The sequence below is a fragment of the Etheostoma spectabile genome, chromosome 4, assembly GCF_008692095.1.
Source record: "Etheostoma spectabile isolate EspeVRDwgs_2016 chromosome 4, UIUC_Espe_1.0, whole genome shotgun sequence".
Taxonomy (NCBI): Eukaryota; Metazoa; Chordata; class Actinopteri; order Perciformes; family Percidae; genus Etheostoma; species Etheostoma spectabile.
Window position 1 is genome coordinate 15,364,438 of NC_045736.1, and position 20,112 is coordinate 15,384,549.

The 20,112-nt window shown below is 41.9% G+C and overlaps 2 protein-coding genes across 2 annotated transcripts in view; both read left to right on the top strand.

Annotated features, from left to right (window-relative positions):
- The first annotated feature begins 586 nt into the window (after window positions 1–586).
- Window positions 587–9,436, top strand: tmem51b (transmembrane protein 51b). Its single transcript, XM_032513469.1, has 3 exons — window positions 587–902; window positions 6,777–7,208; window positions 7,952–9,436. The coding sequence occupies exons 2-3, from the start codon at window positions 6,793–6,795 to the stop codon at window positions 8,403–8,405; spliced, it is 870 nt and encodes a 289-aa protein (XP_032369360.1). The 5' UTR covers window positions 587–902; window positions 6,777–6,792; the 3' UTR covers window positions 8,406–9,436.
- Window positions 9,437–11,222: 1,786 nt separating this feature from the next.
- Window positions 11,223–20,112, top strand: part of skib (v-ski avian sarcoma viral oncogene homolog b) — a 32,512-nt gene continuing 23,622 nt past the window's right edge. Inside the window, exon 1 of the mRNA XM_032513468.1 lies at window positions 11,223–12,532. Coding sequence (XP_032369359.1) covers window positions 11,639–12,532 — 894 coding nt within the window. The 5' untranslated portion in view covers window positions 11,223–11,638. The remainder of the gene's footprint in view (window positions 12,533–20,112) is intronic.

Below are 20,112 nucleotides of genomic sequence, written 5' to 3' on the forward strand. Positions count from 1 at the left end.
AAAATTACAAATAAACCATTGTTATATTGTATTACTCAGGATGAACAGACCATAATTAAATGACCACAGTCTCATCTTCTGGCCTCTGAGGTGGGGGTCAAAGGGCCTCAGAGGGCATCAGGGTGAGGGGTTTATTAACTATAAATGAAGCGTGTGTGTGTGTGTGTGTGTGTGTGTGTGTGTGTGTGTGTGGTGTGTGTGTGAGTGAGAGAGAGAGAGGAAGAGAGAGAGTATGTGAGTGTGTGCCTGTCAGTCCAGCTGTCTGTCAAGTGAAGAGTGAAAGTGGCATGAGCACAATGTGCACTTTCATGTCTGCAATGTTACCAAATTTCTCTGTCAATGTATTAGTCAAATGTTTCCTCTGAAGTAGGCAGTAAGTCAGTAGTATCAGTTGGGTTGCATATCAAGTGCTTTGGGTCTTCCGTAAGTTATTTGGGGGTCTGTGGTTCTGTAGAAAGCTGCAAGCAGCAATACTAGAGGCCGCGCAATATCCCCGTTTCAAACAGGCACGTTTCAAACGGGAAATGACTAATATTATTCAAGTGTAATACATTTTATTAATCTGTTTCCGGGTGTGTCCTTGTCCCACTTTGTGCCCAGAGGAAGTTTACGCAAGCGGCGCTAGGACCAAGCGGAAACGGGTCACCGACACATTTTACATAGGGGGGAGGTTTCACTTCGGCTGGAATTTGAACAAAGTTCCTCTTAAAATCATTGTTACCTGTAGCGGTAAACTTTGTATTAAAAAAAAAAAAAGAAACGCGTTGTGATCTAAAACGCAAAATCTCAGTTCCCGGGGGGCGTGGTTTTTGGTTATGTCTTGTTCCTTTTTCCCCGTATTTCCGAAAACCCGCTGTTAGGAAACTCACCGGTGAGAGGGATTTTTGGGCAGAGGGGCGAAAGGAAGGCCTCTTCAATCACCTTCACCCGTTAGCCCAAAAACCAAGACCTCTAACAAATTAACCAGAGCTTGTAGATGGGCTGTGAGTTTGTCTCTAGGAGGCGTTGACTCAGAGCTGTGTCTGGATGAATTTTTTTTTTTTTTTTTTTTTCGACCAACAAAAAATAACGCTTTGGGCAACACCTCCGCAATTTCATGTTTTACCCACGTTACCCCGTTCCCCGTGGCCTTTTTTATTGGGAAAAACAGTTTTTCAAATGCTGTAAATGCCCAAAATGCCCCAATTTTTTTAACTGAAATGTCAAAGGGGGTTAAAACAAGAAAAAACCATCTCTTTTACCCTTAAATGCCGAACAGTTCAAGGTTTGGTGTTTTGCGAAAAGAAAAGGGAAAATTTAAAAGGAAAGAAGGTCGCATGCAAAATTTACGAATCCCAAAAAAGCAGGGGTATCTCGTCCCCCTTTTTGGCCCTTTAAAGACGATGGGAATCCCCGGGCCTGTTGTTCTACATAATGTATTGTTGGCGCTGGGAGGGGAAAAGGACCCTAAAAGGCATCGTTTTGCAAAAAAGTAAATCATAAATATTTTATTCTGGGAGTGCCCAAAACAAATCTAGGGATTAAAAGTACAATAGACGATCCCTGCTCCCCTTTTTCCCCACATTTTAAACGATCATTGGAAACATTTAAAAATTTTTCTGAATCAACTCCAACAATTTGTAAAAGTTTTCCCAAACTGAATTTGTAATTTGGGCCCCACATGCCAAAAAATCAAATCAATTTCAAATTTTATTTCACCCCTGAACTTATTCACTGCACGGGGGCAACCTTATTTTTTTGATTAGGCAGCATTCTTCAGTCACTCTTTGCTGGTCATAACAGTATATCCACGTTTAAAACTTTTACACATGAATATCGTGGATAAATACTATACTAGATATACAAACCTACCTAGCAAAAAAATCATAATATCATGGAAGGAATGCATGTATTGTCAACTTTATTACTGAGTTATCGTTACTGGGAGGTCATTAAGTTGCGATGAATGATTTGCTCAGACAGAAAATCATCCATTTACAATAAGAGAAATACGTTACAGATGCGTCGTTTCATTTCAAATGTGGCAGACGGTAACCTAGCCTACTTTGGATTAGGGCCGAACGATATGGTGTTTTAGCATCGACATCGCGATGTGCGCATGTGCGATAGTCACATCGCAGGACATGGCGATGTAGACGCTATTTTTTGCTGCTTGTTAGAAAAGTAAACTTTTACCGTTTTCCTTTTACATGATTATTACCGGCCGACCCTTCCCCTGTAAGACATGTAGCCATGTGGGCAACGTGGGTATGTGAAGTTAGTCCAACGAGGTTTATTGTTATAGTAAGTAAGGCTCTCCGTGTGTAGAAAAGTACGGTAGTCAGCAGCTGCTGCTGACACAGTGACGCACATAGTTTTTGATGGATAGTCAGTGAAGCTAGAGTAGTCAGTGTTTTATGTTTGCTGCAAAAACGAACAAAATCACCTGATTAATGAAACATATTCACAATGTCCCCCAGCCATTTTCCCCCGCAGAAAGCTGCTACCAGCCAGGCTAAAGCTAATATAATTAGCCTAAAGAAACCAGGGATCCGTCTGTCCCAACTAACGTTACAGTTCGGAGCAGCAAAACTCATTTACTAGAGAAGTCTGTGTCTGATCTAACGTAATTTACACTGATTTAATTGTTCTTGGATACATCGTTTGTTGCTAGTGTGCGTGACATGCAAGTCAACCACAACTTGAAATTTAGAGGAAGCAGCATACACTCGTTGTCATGCACTTTAGCCTGGATAGATAGTATTGTATGAATACAATGGTGTCATGCTAGTCAACCACCATATTTCTACCTAATTTCCCATTTCCAAAATCACTTCAGAAGAGGAGTCACAGCACTTGCTTGCTTTGGTGTTTTGTAAAGCATTAAAGTTTAACAAAGAATGGTTCACATTAGAAGAGATCCTTTTTCATTTTTATTTTCTATGTAGATGCACTCTCCTACAAAATCACCACGATAGTTTGATGATTTTTTATTTTGAAATAGAGCTATTTATGTCATCTTTAAAAAATTAGTTTTTCTTTTTTCATATCACAGGAAGAACAAAAATGTCGCTGTCAGATTTTTCCAATATCGTGCAGGCCTACTTTGGATGTATCGAAAGCTAAACTGGGTATCCCTGCCACTGTGTCACAAGCCAAAGCATTAGCAACAGTTTGCTATAGCAACCAACGTAATATTTATAATAATGAGGGGGGGACAAAAAGAAAATAGTAGAACAACACAAATACAGACTGAAAAGAAATACAAACTGAGTCCTAAATGTGCTAAATATCCGTTTCCCAGCCTGCCTGTGGTCTCCCAGTGGCTAGATATTGTGATAGGTATAAACCGAGCCCTCGGTATCCTGCTCTGCCTTTTGAGAAAATGAAAGGTCAGATGGGCTTATCTGGAATCTTGCTTCCCCTTTATCTGCTTTGCCCGCCCAGAAAATTTGACCCACCCATGATCGAGAGACATCAAGGCTTTCAATCGAGCAAAGTGGCAGTTGGTCAAGGCCACACCCCCACCCTCCACCTGGCCCTCCTCTCTCTCCTCCTCAATAGCTACAGACTCAGACTTCTTTCCAGTGTTAGGGTAACTACTAAGTTCTGTGGGGCAAGTAGAACTAAGTTCCATGCAAAAGCATCCAAAGAGCACCATGTCATGGGACTTTTGATAAACTACTGATGTACAACCAGGTCCCACATTGTAAAGTTATTTTATGAATGAAATAGCTTATTATATACTTGAGGGCCAATTCAATGTCTGTTTTGAATCATTTACAATCCCATAATTGTCTCTATCTGTTATGATCTTTCATAACAGATGGAAAATTAAACAGTTTCAGAAACATTTAAAAGTTCCTCTTAGCTACTTTTGAGGTGCACACAGCAGCACTTTTAGTGCCAATGTAGCATTTTATAAACACTGCAGCACAACATTGTTGCTGACCAGGTGTTGTCCAGATGCAGTGTTTTTACAGCCACAGTCTACTGTTTTTTTAATGAACACATCCTGCAGGTTGTCATTATTTGAACACGTTTCCAAACACTTGACCATGGCTTTAGTCATCTGTGCTATGTTGTGTGACCACAGAGGCTGTAGAGGCAATCTGCAATGCTTTACAACAGTGGTGGTTCAAAATCTGGTGGGTCAAGACCCCCCCAAATCCTTTATTCAGCTACACAAAAAGTTTAGTTTACTCTTTAGCCCTCTAAAAAGTATTCTCAAATTAAAGGTGCTCTAAGCAATGTCACACGTGTTTTAGGCTACAACATTTGTTGTCACATACATAAAATATCTCCTCACTGTCCGCAAACTGCCCGTCCCCAGAATACACTGTAAAAAAAAATACTCCAAGAAAAACAATCTGTGTCAATCTGCATCACCAAATAGAACAAAACGGTCTTCCAGCATTCCAGCCAATAACCAACAAGAAGGATTTTGGGGTGGGGGGGTTAGTGTGCGGAAGGAAGGGAGAGGGGACGGGAGGAGGAGAAGGGAGGGGCGAGACAGGCTCATTTTGTTCAAAAATACTTATAAGAAGTGCTGTCACCCAACATGGCTTAAAGCACCTTTTAAGCAATTTGAGAAAGAAAAATAACCTGTATTGAGGGGTTCCAAGTAGACAATGATGTGTTTTAAAGGGTGACAAGGAAAAACATTTTTAGAGTTAACTGTGTTATTCCAAGAATGTCTGGGGGGAAAAAAAGGGTCTCGCCCTAGTTGGATGTACCCTATAAAATGTGTGTATACACACAGAGGAGTCTGGATCAACAGAAGTACATTTTCAGCGTAATTGCCCCATGCGCCTGATTCCCTTCACCTTCGGAAAACCACAACAAACTTCAAGCTAGCAAGCCCCAGTCTGAAAATGGGAAGTTTTGAAGAAAATGTGGATCGTGCAATGAAGCAGGCCTGCTTGGTTCTTTTGGGGAATAGTTGTAAAGATTTACAAGAAATATGTTTACGCCATTTCCTATCTAACTAGGGTGTTTTGGGACTGATTGGTGGGATTGCTGTGACAGAGTAGTCGCGGCGATACACTGGTAAGAGCAAATAACGTTTAACCGTGTGTCCACCTAATTCAAATAGCTCATGTTACTGGATTGTGTGAACCGTTGACTTTATTTAACATTGTATGTGGCGTTTTCTTTTCTGGAGTGCAAATGTTTAACCCAAAACCAGTCTACCCAAGAACCATTTTGCACAGCAGTTTCGGCGTTGGTTTAAAGAAATCCAAACAACCCAGAGCGTTTTTCTCTCTTGTCCCAGAATGTATGTGATGAGGTGCCAGACCTTATTCCACAGCGCTGTGGAGAAAGGAATCGCAATGCAAGACTTCACACAGAGAGACAGGATAACATGAACTCTTACAGTATAAGTACAGTTTAAGAACACCACCTCTCTGACACAGTCTCAACCAAAAAACAAAAATCATTTACAAGCTTTGAAAAGTAGCTGAAGTTTTTGTCACATTCCAAACTGTTCCATTTTTTTCTTAACAAATGTTGATTATTATAATATGATTATACCAAGGCCATTTCCTTTGTTGCAACATTATTTAAGTGTGAGTCACTCCTCTCAATGAAACTCCCTCTCCTGTCATGTTAAGGCATGTGTGGAGCTACCACAGCACATGCTGTTTGATTATAACCTGTTTTCTTGTTAACCTGCTCTCTCATTCTGTTGCTCGTAAATGTAGCAGTCTTAGCGCTTTTATGCGAAGCCTAAATTAAGTAATTTATTAACCGTTGCAGCCAGATTTATTACAGCAACAATCAAAAGCATAATGCAGAAATTCTGTCAAGACAGGTTTTAATTATTAATTCAATTGAAACACTTTTTAGTTTGACGACGTGGCTCTGCTAATACGATGCCCTGGAACAAATCTGAGCAGACTTGATCTGATACGCACCGTCCCGGACATAACAAATTTCCTCCAAATGTAAAACATTTGAATGTGAACACACGTTGAAAAACACATTCAAAATGCACATGCCGCAAACTAAATGCTGTGATACAGAAGAAGGCTGGGGAGGTGGAGGTGAGGTCAAATGTGAGGTCAAATTGCTAAAGCAGGCAGTGGTGTGGCAGGAAGGGCGTCACATGTTCTGCAGATTGAAAAGTTCTTTTAGATAAACGTTTTGGGCACGGCTTGACATTTATACAGATAAAGTGAATATCCGATGGACCTCCTAGTGTTAAAGATGTTCTTAGTGGTGAAATGGGATTGACGGTATGTGAACCATGTCACTAAAGCTGAAGCAATTGTTGATTTATCGCTAAGTCAAATACCAGAGAATTAATCAGCAACTATTGATCATTGATTAATTTGAGTTTGAGTCATATGTCAAGCAAAGGCGTAAACATTTTCTTGTTTTTCATGTGAGCACTTTTTGCTTTTCTTTGTGATATATGATTGCAATTTGGGTTTTGAACTGTTACACTGGACAAAACAAGACATTTGAAGATGTTACCTTGGCTGCTGGGAAACAGTAGTTGGCTTTTTTGCAAACTTGGCAATTTATAGGCAAAACAACTAATCGATTAAATGAGAACTTAGTCTAATCGATAATGACAAAGGGACTGTAAAACTACAAAGTGTATAAAGCCTTGAGTTTGCATAATAAGCAGTACAGTTAGGCGGTTGAAAAGCATGGCTACAATACATCATTGCCCAAACACATTACTTTAATCATTTTACATCATTTTACATATTACAGTATGACAGCTTTACGGTTTGTATCTCTTGATGTCGAGTCTCTTCTCACTGTATTGGTGCTCCTTGTCCTGCAGTTTGTCCTGCAGCGATGTGTTCCAGTCGGGGTATATGCGGCGACAACAATCGTCCTAACAGATCCTCTGGCTCGGAAGGCTCCGGTTCAGGCGCTCACTATGCCCTTTGCGCCCTGGGAGTAGGACTCATCGCCCTGGGTATTGTCATGATTGTGTGGACTGTTATACCAACGGATGGACAGGCCCCGACCGGGTCCCCCACCGTGTCAGACAACTCCACCACAGGGCCTGGCGGTATAAATCATGAAGAGGGCAAAGACACCAATTCTTCAACGGTGGCCTTGGTGCTGGTTGGAGTTGGGGCAGCCATGCTGTTTTTATCAATTTTCCTGGGTGTGCGGGGCAAGACGAGACGACGCAATGCAAGTAGCACGCCAGCGGCAACAGGAGTCCCCCTTGTGACCCCTGTGGCCGGGCAACAGGAGTTAGCGTGAGTATACGCTGACTTTTTTTAGATGTTGTCAACTTTTAGTATTCCTCCAATTGAAAATATTTGGATACATATGGCAAACAAAGTTATTGCTTTCTAGGTCTTGAAATATTTTGACCTAGAATATTTAAAGCCATTTTGTTTAGGATTTAAACGCCCTTACTTGGGCATTCCTCCCAAAACCGACCCATGAACAAATTATTACGTGCTAACAGCAACATACAGACAGCACCAAATTGTGAGTGGAATTGTTTCATTTTTGTACAAACAAAATTCCGCCATCAGAATCTTTTTAAATATGCTATTCAACTCGGCTCCATTGAGCTTTTTAGCATCTTTCAGCTCATTGTTTTTGTTTCACGTGACAACTTTTTGGGGTTCCGTGTCACAGCTCTCATAGCCTTGTTTTGGCCACAGCAGGCAGCTGTACACCAACTGCTCAGCACCAACAGGCAGACAGAGTTAGCTACTATCTAGTAAACATAGTGGAGCCTTTAGCAGCTAATGAGCTACAAACTGGGTTTTTACCAGAGTAAAGGAGATTGAATTTTGAACATTTGACAGGTAGACCGAACCCAATCCCGTCTCCAAAAGAATAATGATGTTGCTCTGTATCTGCTATCTGAAACAATCTATTACTCTTTTGCAAAAAATAGCTATTGCAGGTTGAAAGTTTGATTATTTTCTCATGTGTTTTATACTGCACTTTCTCATTGAGGCTCACCTCTTGCATTCTTTTGCAGAGCTGCAGCGCAAACGGCATTAAACGTGCCGAGCTACGATGAGGTCGTTGGCAGTAACGATTATCCTGTCCGCCAGAGCAACCTTCGCCATAGCACCTCCCAGCTGCCGTCCTACGAGGACATCATAGCTGCAGTGGAAAATGAGGGAACAGAGCCCAATGACAACCCCACTGAGGACACCCCTCTTAATGATGCCACACCAGCTCCAGCTGAACCTGCCGCTGCGCTCCAGGCCAACCCTACTGGCCTTCCATCCAACCACAGCCTGCCCACTCGCAGCAGCAGCCGGGCCAGCCGTTTACTACGGCCCCTCCGGGTGAGGAGGATCAAGTCAGACAAATTGCACCTGAAGGACTTCCGCATTCAAATCCGCAGCCCCACACACAATCCAGTGACCATTGAACCCATCACTCCACCACCGCAGTATGACAATAAGATTCCTGAATTAGGGTAGTGTCTCTCGCTAATTGCCTGCTCCCAATGAATAAAAATATCTCTGTTTTAAATGGACTACTGATAACATTTCTGAGAACCCATTTTTAAGGTTGGTTTTTAGTAGGTTAAATGTGGCTGCGAGCAGCTTGATCAAGGCCTGAAATGAGAACATTGTCTTTATCACTGAAGCTTGTGATCTGCATATTTATTCTGTTATTAAGCATAACTAAGTCTGTGTGAAAGGATCGGAAGTGTGTAGCAAAGTGTGTTGAAATAGACAAAACCCCGAACTCTTTTATATACAGTAGGTTTCTCACCTTACCAGGAATTCTTAATGTTACTGTATGTTGATTCTAATTAGTTGTGGAAAATGTAAACCAAATTGTCGTGATTCAAAAGGTCAAAATTTAAACTAATTACATAAGAGATTTTGAAGTGGTATTAAGTTTCATAAGCATTAGATGTACAATCTTTATGTGATTTGTAACTAAAGGAAATACACTAAGGTCAAGAATGTATGATTGTATGATGATTTTGTAGGTTGTTTTTAAATCTAGTGTCTTTAAACTGGCTTTTAATGAAAATGCTATCTGCATGGCGTCCATTGTGAACTGCAAAATACTAGAAACATTGGAAACTATTATAAAAATCGGTGGGAAAACTTTTGGATATTCTGGTATGGGATGTTAACAATTAAACATGCATTTCTTCATAGGACTTTTTTTAAGTATTTAAATATGTAAACTATGCTGTAAGATGTTTGTTGTGGTGAATAAATGTTTTTCTATTTCATGTAGGATTGTGTCAAGATTTTGTATTTTTGTTGCACAATGTCCCTCTAAATGAGTTGTGTATGTTCAAATTCCTTAAACATGGTACCAATAAGATGCCAAAACTGTGTAAAATAAGCAGATCTACTCATACACACAAATACATATTGTTTTTCTTTTTTTTTACTTTTTTTTTGCTGAAAGTTTTAAAGATGTATTTATTTAAAAAGAGAGGAATTTTTCCTTGTACTTTCAGTTAATAAAATTAACTGTAGGTGTATGTTTTGTTCTTTTTTTTTATAGTGTGACTCCTTGACAAACTCTATTTTACTTTCTGCTTTTGCATTTTTTCCACGTTCTTTGGTTGATTGTTAGCACCCTCCAGTGGTTGAAAAGGGCACACGAGAAGAATTGCTGGAGTGAGGGGAAATGTTATCACTGTTAAGTAAATTGGTGGGTATTTTTATGAATTTCAGATAACTTCTCACTATCAATTCTATAGGATTTATGATGGTTTAACATTGGTATTGAATTGATATTTAAGTTTTTCTGAGTGATATTTGACTCTTAGTTGCATTGAAATCTACACTTCTCCATACAGTAAGATGGTCAAAGTTTTGTTAATTGAATGCTATCTCCTTAATGTATCCCAAAATTATATTAGAATTGCAAAAATGCTTATTTGTGATTTTAAACATTTGAAAGAATGAGATACAATTATGAACAACCTGATAACTGCATGCATTTGTGGGCCTTTTTTATTTGATGCCATTTCTATTCTCAGGTGTAAAAAAAATGTATTCAATGCATAAAAAATCCCCCATGTGTAATATTCTCTTACACAATATATCAGATTAATGGTTATGGATTCATGTGCAAGAAGCATTTTACTGTTACAGTTGGTCAAGGTGTAGATAATTGTAATTGATTTATATTTAATTATTTAACTGTTTATAGTTTAATCTATAGCATTGCATCATATTTCATGAACTGATCATTTCTTTTGTATTTTAGGTCTTAATCTGTAAAGTAACAAATGTGTAAGATGTATGATTGTAGTGAAGTAAAAAGTACATTTTCCTCTGAAATGTAGTGCAATTGAAGTATAAAGTAGCATAAAATGTAAATACTCAAGTAAAGTAGCCTGTAATAGAAGTACCTCAAATATGAATGCATGTACAGTACTTGACCATTAATGCACTTTGTCACCTTCCACCACCATGTTTCGGTTTTTTTCAGTTTTGACCTTCTTAAAGTTCCCATGACATGGTGCTCTTTGGATGCTTTTATTTAGGTCTTAGTTGTCCCCTAATATCATATCTGAAGTTTCTTTTCCAAAATTCAGCCTTGGTGCAGAATTACAGCCACTAGAGCCAAGCCACTTAGTATGTGCCATTTCTGAGTCTATAGCTTTTTTTTTGGGGGGGGGGGCTTGACCAACTGCCACTTTGCTTGTTTGAAAGCCATGATGTCTTTCTCTCATGGGTGGGCCAAATTCTCTGGGCGGGCAAAGCAGAGAAAGGGGAGGTAACCTTGCCCCTTATGACCTCATAGGGGAAAGATTCCAGATCGGCCCATCTGAGCTTTCACTTTCTCAAAAGCAGAGCAGGATACCCAGGGCTCGGTTTACACCTATCGCCATTTCTAGCCACTGGGGGATCATAGGCGGGCTGGGGGAACTCATATTAATGTTAAAAAAAACTCAAAGTGACATTTTCATGCCATGGGACCTTCAAGCAAAATATGCAGTGCATTTAGATCATCTCATTTTAAATTGACATGTTCCAAAAAGTTTCTAAAGAAAGACAAAACATGCTGATCTGCAAGGCGTAAACATCTGAAATACTGAAGTTTAATTTTGTATTTCCAACATCGACTATATTTTCCTAAGCTCCACCCTCCCCTCGGTTCTGAGTTTTTTTTTCTTTTTTTAATGTGCAGCTGCCATGTAGCAGAGGGAGGCACAGCTGGCTGAGGGAAGAGCCAGCCTGGGGAGTCAGTCACATTCCTGGCTGGGATTCAATGACTGAACCAGACACAAACAAACAGAGAGGGCGAGAGAGAGAGAGAGAGAAAGAGAGAGAGAGAGAGAGAGAGAGAGAGAGACTCACACATTGAGTGAGTGGGGCGACAGACTGAGAGTACGCCAGACTGAGCAGACGAGGCATATTTTGAGCGCACATTAGGAGTGCGTAAAACCGCAGAAGCGCATAGAAACACGGTAAGCTACCCGGTGATTATACGTTGGATAATACGAGTTTTAAGTCGAGGAGTTGTCGACTGTAATTGCGTCTGCTTACAGAAACAGCCCTTGCGAATTCAGCAGCGTCAGTTTTGTGAATGGACACGCTGGGAAGCTTCTCCGGTGACATGGAAATGTGCGTTATTGAGCGTGTAGCCGGATGCTGAGGACGCCCGTTCCGATAAGTCAATTTCAGCTTTAATTTTGAGTTTTGAACTCTCTTTTCCAACCGGCGACAACATGGAGGGCACGAGTTTTCAACCCCATCCCGGACTTCAACAAACTCTGAAGCAGTTTCATTTGAGTTCCATGCGCTCTCTCGGCGGACCGGCGGCGTTCTCAGCTCGGTGGCACCAGGACTCATTCTTTGGTAAAGATGGAAAAGCTGTTGAATTGATGCTGACCCTGCCGGCCCAGACACCTCCAGTGATGTCCGGTCCACTTTTCATCCCATCCGACCGCTCCACGGAGAGGTGCGAGACGGTCCTGGAGCGGGAGCCCATCTCCTGCTTCGTAGTCGGTGGCGAGAAGCGGTTGTGCTTGCCGCAGATCCTCAACAGCGTCCTGAGAGATTTCTCCCTCCAGCAAATCAACTCGGTGTGTGATGACCTGCACATCTATTGCTCCAGGTGCACGGCAGACCAGCTGGAGATCCTTAAAGTGGTGGGTATCCTGCCCTTCTCGGCTCCGTCCTGCGGGCTGATCACTCAGACGGATGCTGAGCGCCTCTGCAACGCTCTCATTTACGGCGGTACTTACCCTCCTCACTGCAACAAGGAGTTAGGCTCCCTGGAGTTGGAGCGAACCGAGAAGAGCTTCAAAGTCTATCATGAATGTTTCGGTCGGTGTAAAGGCTTGTTTGTCCCGGAACTGTACACCGGCCCGAGTGCCGCCTGCATCCAGTGCATGGATTGCAGACTCATGTTCCCTCCTCACAAGTTTGTGGTCCACAGTCACAAGAGACTCGAGAACCGGACGGTGCACTGGGGATTCGACTCTGCAAACTGGCGGGCTTATGTGCTCTTAGACCCGGACTACACCGGAAAAGAGGAGGAGAGTCCCCTGGAGCAGCTGCTTAAAGAGTTAAAAGGAAAATATGACCTGACGGGCAAGCGGTCCAGTGAATCGTGCAAAGTAAGTCAGATCTGCTTCACCTTGTTATAAACCATTACGTATTGTCTTTGAAGTTTTTTTGTTTGTATATGTGGATGTTTTCAACAGCCTCCGGTCTGCATTCATTAACATTCATTTTGAGGAGGCTTCCTTCTCATCAGGCATGTCACTGTATTCTTTGATTGCTTGTTTTTTAAGTGTTGCCAGTCTTATTGGGCACCCCCAAATCTGTGTGTGTGTGTGTGTGTGTGTGTGTGTGTGTGTGCGCATGTGCGTGTCTGTGGGTGTGTGTCATATGAAGCGGTGACAGTGAAGCCTCTAGCCATCAGCTGACGCCCCTCAGCATTCTTCCCATCCTCCAAAAGTCACCGGTCCACCCCCCACCCTCAGGGTTACCCAAGGGCATCTGCATTATGATAAATGGAGTCCCGATGATATATTTTATTAGTGTGAGAGGGGAGAGGGGGGCTGGGAAGCCCATTATGGTGCCACTAGGTGGGGAAGGGGATAGAGTTTAATGAGGTTTGGGATAAGGGCATGTGTGTGTTTATTTGTGTCACAGTCCAGACTGCTTGCTTGGGTCAGATATGTTTAGTGTGGACAAAGGGCCAAAAGATGAGGTGGCTGTTACTTCGTCACAGAGCAGCTGTTGTGTGGGACTCTGCTAATGAGTGGACATCTCTGTATGCATCACCATGGTGCTGCTCCAGTCTGAGCAGGAGCCAGGGCATCTTTCACAGGGAAAGCTTATGTATTAGTACTCTCTTTAAAAAATGCACAGGAAAATGTTTTTGGCTTATAGGGAAGTTTACTAATCCTGAATGCGGCACACAGGCGTCCACAGCAGATTTATATCTTCTTTTCCCACAAATTGAAACCAGACGTCTTTGTACAGTCAATAATTATCTGTCTCTGCAAAAAAAAGTCTTGCACCTGTGGCTAATTTCTCCCTAACCGCAGTCAGCAGGTATTGATGTATCATCTGTGAGTTATACATTTTCTCTGAAATAAGGGGGGCCTGTGCTGAAGGTCTTACAGTGTGTGTGATATACTCAGAGGCTGAGGATCATGGAGGCAGCGTGGCAGAGGGGGCAGTGTGTGTTCGCTGTGGTTCACTGTCAGTTGTGTCCCAGTTAGCAGACAGGCCTGGTCCTCGGGGAGCTGCACACCAGCGCTTCCCCATACATCAGCCTGACAGGCCAAGCTGCTGAAAGGCCGGACGGGGGTTCGCAGGCCGTGCTTGGCTTGGTTTACCTATAAAACAAAAACTCAATGTTATCGGCCTGCCTCAGCCTCCCTCTGATGTTAGAGTGTTTTATTAATAAGTAAGAGCCTCAAAGGTTACCTCCGCTGCCTGTGTCATCTGTCTAGACTCCCACCAGCTCATCTAATGTATGGTTGAAGGTGCAGATACATCACTGTTGGAGGAAACTGCTGAGAAGATTGATGCTGATGTAGCATGCTTTTTGTAATAGTTTTGAAGCACAGCTTGCTGGAGAGATGTAAGCGTGATTTAGAATTATTTCAGTTTTATTATTGATAGGCTGTAAAAAGTGAAACACGACCAACCTCCTCACAATAGTAGAAGCCGGATCAGAGGAGGGAATGAGACCAAGGAACCATTGTGTCCGTTTTCCATCAAATCTAGCATTTGGTCATTCAGCCCTTTGCTTAATGTGCAGATGAGGCCAGATTGCTGAGAGGAGGCTGCAGACTCTCATTCAGAAGATGCAGAGTGTGTGAGCCAGGCCTTGACATGTGTTTTCAAAGGGGCATAACCCCTGACCTTTCCCCAAAGACACTGACCCAGCCTTCCCCCATTATTTTTGCACCATCCAATCACGTGCACTTCTGTCCAGTCCACTTGCCAGATGGTTGTCTGATAAGGATGGAGGGATATACAGTGGCCAAATAACAAACTCTCAACTGCAGCTTGATTCCAATAAAACATCCAGCCATTTAGTGATGCTTAGCTCATATCCTGGATGATTATTTTGCTGACACATAACCATTTTTTTGTAAATTTCATGGAAACTGAGACCAATTTAAATGAGTTATTCCATTGTGTTGAATCTTGCATGTAATAATTCAAATGTTAACTTTTCTGATTAGCATGAAAATCTTCAAGAAAGAGGATTGGAATTGCAAAAAGGTTTTTTTTTCTTTCAAAGTCAAATACTTCTGAGCATTAACTGGAAAAGCAATCCCTAAGAAGTGAGGGCAATGTGATCTGACTGAGTGGAGAGTAAAAGGGCACTCAGGAGAACTGCGTAGACCCTCCTTAATGGAATGGATATTAAAGCCATTCAACTGAGGCCAATTTATGCCATTTCTTATCCCATTGTTCTCCTCACTCGATGAAATTAGCCTCAAACCTGGAGCAAACTAAACAAGTCTGTCAAAGGCTAAAGGTTTGTGTTTTCACTTATTAGCTGTTAGTAAAAGTGAATGGAAATATTTCTTTCTATATCAGGTGAGTGTGTGTTTATCTACACTTTTATGTGTGTGTCTTTATGCATAGCATGTATATGAGTTGTGTTTGCATGTAAACAGGCGAGGGTAATGACTGGATCAGCTGTGCAGGCCAGATTAAAATGAGCTCTCTGCCGGCTCATTTCCATTCCCATCTGTCTGCTGACCTCTGGGAAGCCCTGGAAGCTGACAGCGTGCATCTATTTGTCCGTGATGGGCCTGTCTGCCCAGCGTTGACCCAGTCAGCTAAGACCTAACCTGTCCACATCAAACAGATACACATGGAGTCATTTGCATTCGGTTCAGATTTGGCACATCTCTAAATCTCACTCCTGGTGCAGCAAAGCAAGTTTGTTGTGTTTAATTAGCCTTCTATCAGAAATCATTCTCTTGAGAGCAGTCATCTGACTCCCAACCCCCGCCCCCGCCCCCCTCAACTTCCCATCCCCCAGCAGACCATCACCTCGTCTATGGACGGAGTATTTTGGTCAAAGCACGGACCGCACGTCAAGGCAAAGGGGTGTCAGGAGCTCCCTAGGGTTGTGGCCTCTATTCTGGCGGCGGTGACCCCATGTTAAAAGGGTGTCAGCTGGGGTTCTGTTATGGGCGATGTGTGCTAAAGACCTGCCGCCTCCTTTGTTTGAGGGCCAGGCTTTCAGAGGCTGTGAAGTGCAGCCATTTCTTTTTGTTAGTGCCTTGTTTCTTTGGGTGCTGTGTGGATTGGTCTGTAACCTCCACCCTTTCCCAGGATGGGAAATCCATGCTTGTGAGTTTGCCCTGTCACTGGTTTCCGGGTTATGTGCTCAAAGACAGATTGGAGCCTGTAGTGGTGTCTGCATGTCTGATAGAGATAGGCCTTGGCCATAGTTCAAATATATTTTTCATTGATTTATCTTTTAACAGAATCATTTTTTTTACCAGTATATATTCTTATAATTATGTAGTCTTACAAATATCTGTTGTTTAATTTTTAATAACATGTAAAAACTTTTAATAAAAATCTAACCAAATTAGTTAATTAATTGTTAATTTTTTTTATTTTTGACAAAATGATGAGTTTGTGATGATGGGATGTTGATATTGATTTTAACCTATTATCCTTTTTGTTTAGATACATGTTAAAGCATAGCTGGACAATTCAAATATATCACAATACCTTTAACCAAATTCCTCCACAAATTTTTTGTAATATGTTTGCAGTAGTGGAAGAAGTATTCCCATCCTTTACTTAAAGTGGATATATGTAACATTCAATTTGTGTTGATTCTAGCTGCCACTTTGGACAAAAGCAGTGGTGTTTTTAACACACCTGTCGTAAAGATCTTTTCTTTATGGTGCTTTATTGCCCACTGTAGATTACTGAGTTAGAGTTACCGTGAGGTCATATAGTCGTGATGAATGTTTTGCTCAGACAGAAAATCATTAATTTACAATAAGAGAATACGTTACAGATGCATTGTCACATTTCAAGTGTTGCATCCAGTAACTTAGCCTACTTTGGATGTATTGTAAACTAAACCTGTCACTGTGTCACAAGCCAAAGCATTAAGAGATTGTTGTAGCAACCAACGTAGTCATAACCTATATAGCGCATTTCATGAAACCTAAGGACGCTTTACACAGGTATAGGGGGATAAGGGAAAGAAAATAGTAGGACAACACAAACGCAGACTAAAGGATAAACGTCCACACTGCGCATTGTAAAGTTATTTTAATAATGAAATAGATATAATCAATACCTGAGGGCTAATTCTGGGTTGTTTTTTAATCATTTGCATTCCCGTAATTGTCTTCATCTGTTGAAAGCCCAACCGAGATTGACTCGGTTTTGCACGTTGTCTTTCACTTTCCCTGTCAGCTTTTAGTTCTTTGTTTAATTTCCTTAATTTCTGTGATGGCCCTGCCCCAGTATCAGCCATAACTATGACAGACAACTTCTAAAATAAAATGTAAATTCAATTAGGCCTATATAAAGAAATCTCCTACAACTCTTTACCTGGCTGGAAACAATAACAGGCTTTTCCGGTTATACATCTGTGACCCATGAGAATGTTTTCTCTGTAGCGCCGTCTACCTGCCAAAAATCATTTTGTGACTTTGAGGGAAACAATTGGACCTGGGCAAAGGCATTAATAAAAACTATATAAAATGTAAACAAGTTAGTCTCGTTTGCTGTTATAGGTCAGCTATGATCATCAGATTACACAGTTTTAGAAACATGTAAAAGTCACATATAGTCACTTTAAGTAAAAGTAGCCAAACAACCATGTGAAAATATTTGCTAACAAGTAAAGTCCTGTATTCAAAACCGTAGTTCAGTAAAAGTATTAACATCAAAATATACTTAAAATATTACAATTATAAAGCAAAGGTCCTTGTTAAACTTGCACAATGCATCATACTATTCAACTGATAATATGTTTTTGAATGTAAAATCTTGCAATGGAGTATTTTCCTTTGAAATGTGGTGGAATTTTTTGGAAATACTGTAATAATATTGTATTCAGTTACAGTACTGAATGTACTTAGTTACATTCCTCTGTCCTGCCACCACCATCACCATCACTCACCTCCTCCATTTGACACGTCCTCGACCCTGTAAGACACACACACACACACACACACACACACACACACACACACACACACACACACACACACTCACACACACTCACACACACACACCACACACACACACACACACACACACCACACACACACACACACCACACACACACACACACACACACACACACACACACACACACATACGTACACATGCATGTGTGTTATCGAGTTAAAATTAGATTATAAGAAAGCTTTTCAATAAGAAAAGATCCTAACTTTATTGTATGCAATCATTTAAACTGAAAAAGACAGCTATGATAGCTTTTCATTTTAATTTTTTAGTTGTGTTTTTTGCAATATCCTTATTACACCTATTTACTGTCTATTTCTTATAATTTCATGTGTTATCTCCATTCCTCTCAAAACCAAATGGCACAGCATAGTGCTAATGTGTGGAAAAACTTCTTGTATAACTGGTAAAGTGAGGGAGGAGAATGATTAGTGTTGATCAGTGATGATGAGATGAAGGAGGAGATGAGCACTGGCTATGACTGCAGTCAACAAGTCAGTCAGTCCATCGGTCCGTTAGTGGCAGAACAGATGCCTGTATTGGGTTAGTGTTATTCCCCAATCATCATCAATTCTTGCTCGATCACCTCCTGATTTCAGGCTCTGTGATTAAGAGTCTGGCCCATCTGGTGCAGAGACAGGAAATCCTGGAGTCTGCATCTGGTGCTGGCTGAGCTACTAAGCTGCTGCAGTCGAGGGGGGGGGGGGGGAGGAACTGTGATAATCCTATATAACCCCTGGAATGCAGAGACCACAGTGCACATCGAAACCGTCATCTTGTCTGGACAGTGTCTTCATGAACACGGATTGACTCAGACAGACTGATTGTCAGCCTCCACTCCTCCTTTGGCCTACTCTAAGCATCCTCATAATTTACAACCGGTCCCCCTGGAATTTTGTAATTAGAGCGTGAATTAGATATACTGTGGAGAGTATGTTACATGGAGAAACCAACAGTGTAATTGTACATACCAATTCAAGTTTTCTGATGAGACTTTAGAGGACAGGGACATTAGCAGGATATTTCTCCCCTCTCTGTCTCTCCTTAATGACCCTCAGCTCTAAGCTACAAAACTGTTAGACCACATTGGAGATGTGCTAATAGAGCTCCAGCCAGAGCAGAAGTAGGCCCTGCGGGTGCCATATGACAAATCGGCATGCTGCTCTCGCCTACAATCCGCCCACCGCCCACCTCCAAAGCTATCATAAGGATTAGATCACGCAGCTAAACCAAACAGACTGCTCAGTGTTCAGACAGCATTTGGCCCAAATCTTGTTCATGCCTCCTGTTTTGATGGCAAGCAGATCATAATCGGGGCGTCACTTGCAACTGGTGCGGTGCCAAGTTGCAGCACAGTGCTGTGTGTGGCTGAAGGGAAAGGAGAATGAATGTTTTAAGGATTTACACCAGTCCCTTGGTCTTTGGGATATGCATAATTAAAATGTTTGGATTATCATGGTTTAGATTAACTTTGAATTCTCTGTTGAATTCAGAAGACGGCGAAGGTTGAGGAGAACCAATGTACTTTGGTCTTTGTCTGCTCATGACATAAAAGCTCAGAGCATGATTCTGAATAAGTAATTTACATTACAGACCTGTTTTGTGTGTGTGTGTGTGTGTGTGTGTGTGTGTGTGTGTGGTGTGTGTGTGTGTGTGTGTGAGCGTGTGTGTGTGTGTGTGTGAGCGTGTGTGTGTGTGTGTGTGTGTGGGCAGGTGTAGACCTCAACATTTAGAGGTCTCTATCAGACTCCACACACTCTCAAAAATGACTCGTCCTCTGTTGGAGTCTGCTCCGTACGCTTGTGATTGGAAGGCAGCTGTGGTTGCTAAGCAGAGCTGCTCTTCCTGTGCTAAATAAGAACTTCGTGCTCTCTGGCTGGTGGGCTCAAAGAAGCACGCCAGAACACACACAAAACACACATGCATGTATGTACGCACAGACTTCACAGTGCATAGACCTCTTACAGTAGAGACCTCACCCTCCTCCATTCACTGCCCATCCTCTTTCATTGTGACCTCCAATGAAAGTCTCTCCTCCTCCTCTTCCTCTTCCTGCTGCTGCTTTCCTTTCTCCAACTTCTCCTCTCCACTCTGCATTACACACACTTCTCCCACAGGTCAGCCCTGTATAAAGCTCCCCTCTCCATCACTGAGACCTCCATGTCTGACACCTCCTCTGCCCTGCCACCATCACTCACCTCCTCCATTTGACACCTCCTCGACCCTGTAAGACACACACGCACACACACACACACACACCAACACACACACAGACATACACAAACACACACACACAGACACACACACACACACACACACACACACACACACATACACACAGGCTCTTCTCCTCCACAGAGATCTCCTACTGCACTCCCCCTCACACTGCATTATACTTAGATCTCCACCTCCACTGAAGTGAGCACATGCTGTATCAGTCTGTATTCAGACTGGCCTACATACTCCGCACATGTATCACTGTACTGTTCCA

Excerpts from the sequence above, each read along its gene's own strand:
- tmem51b (XM_032513469.1), top strand. The coding sequence starts at position 6,793 with ATGTGTTCCAGTCGGGGTATATGCGGCGACAACAATCGTCCTAACAGA. Across the intron at positions 7,209-7,951 it reads GCCGGGCAACAGGAGTTAGC|AGCTGCAGCGCAAACGGCAT; the intron begins GTGAGTATACGC and ends ATTCTTTTGCAG.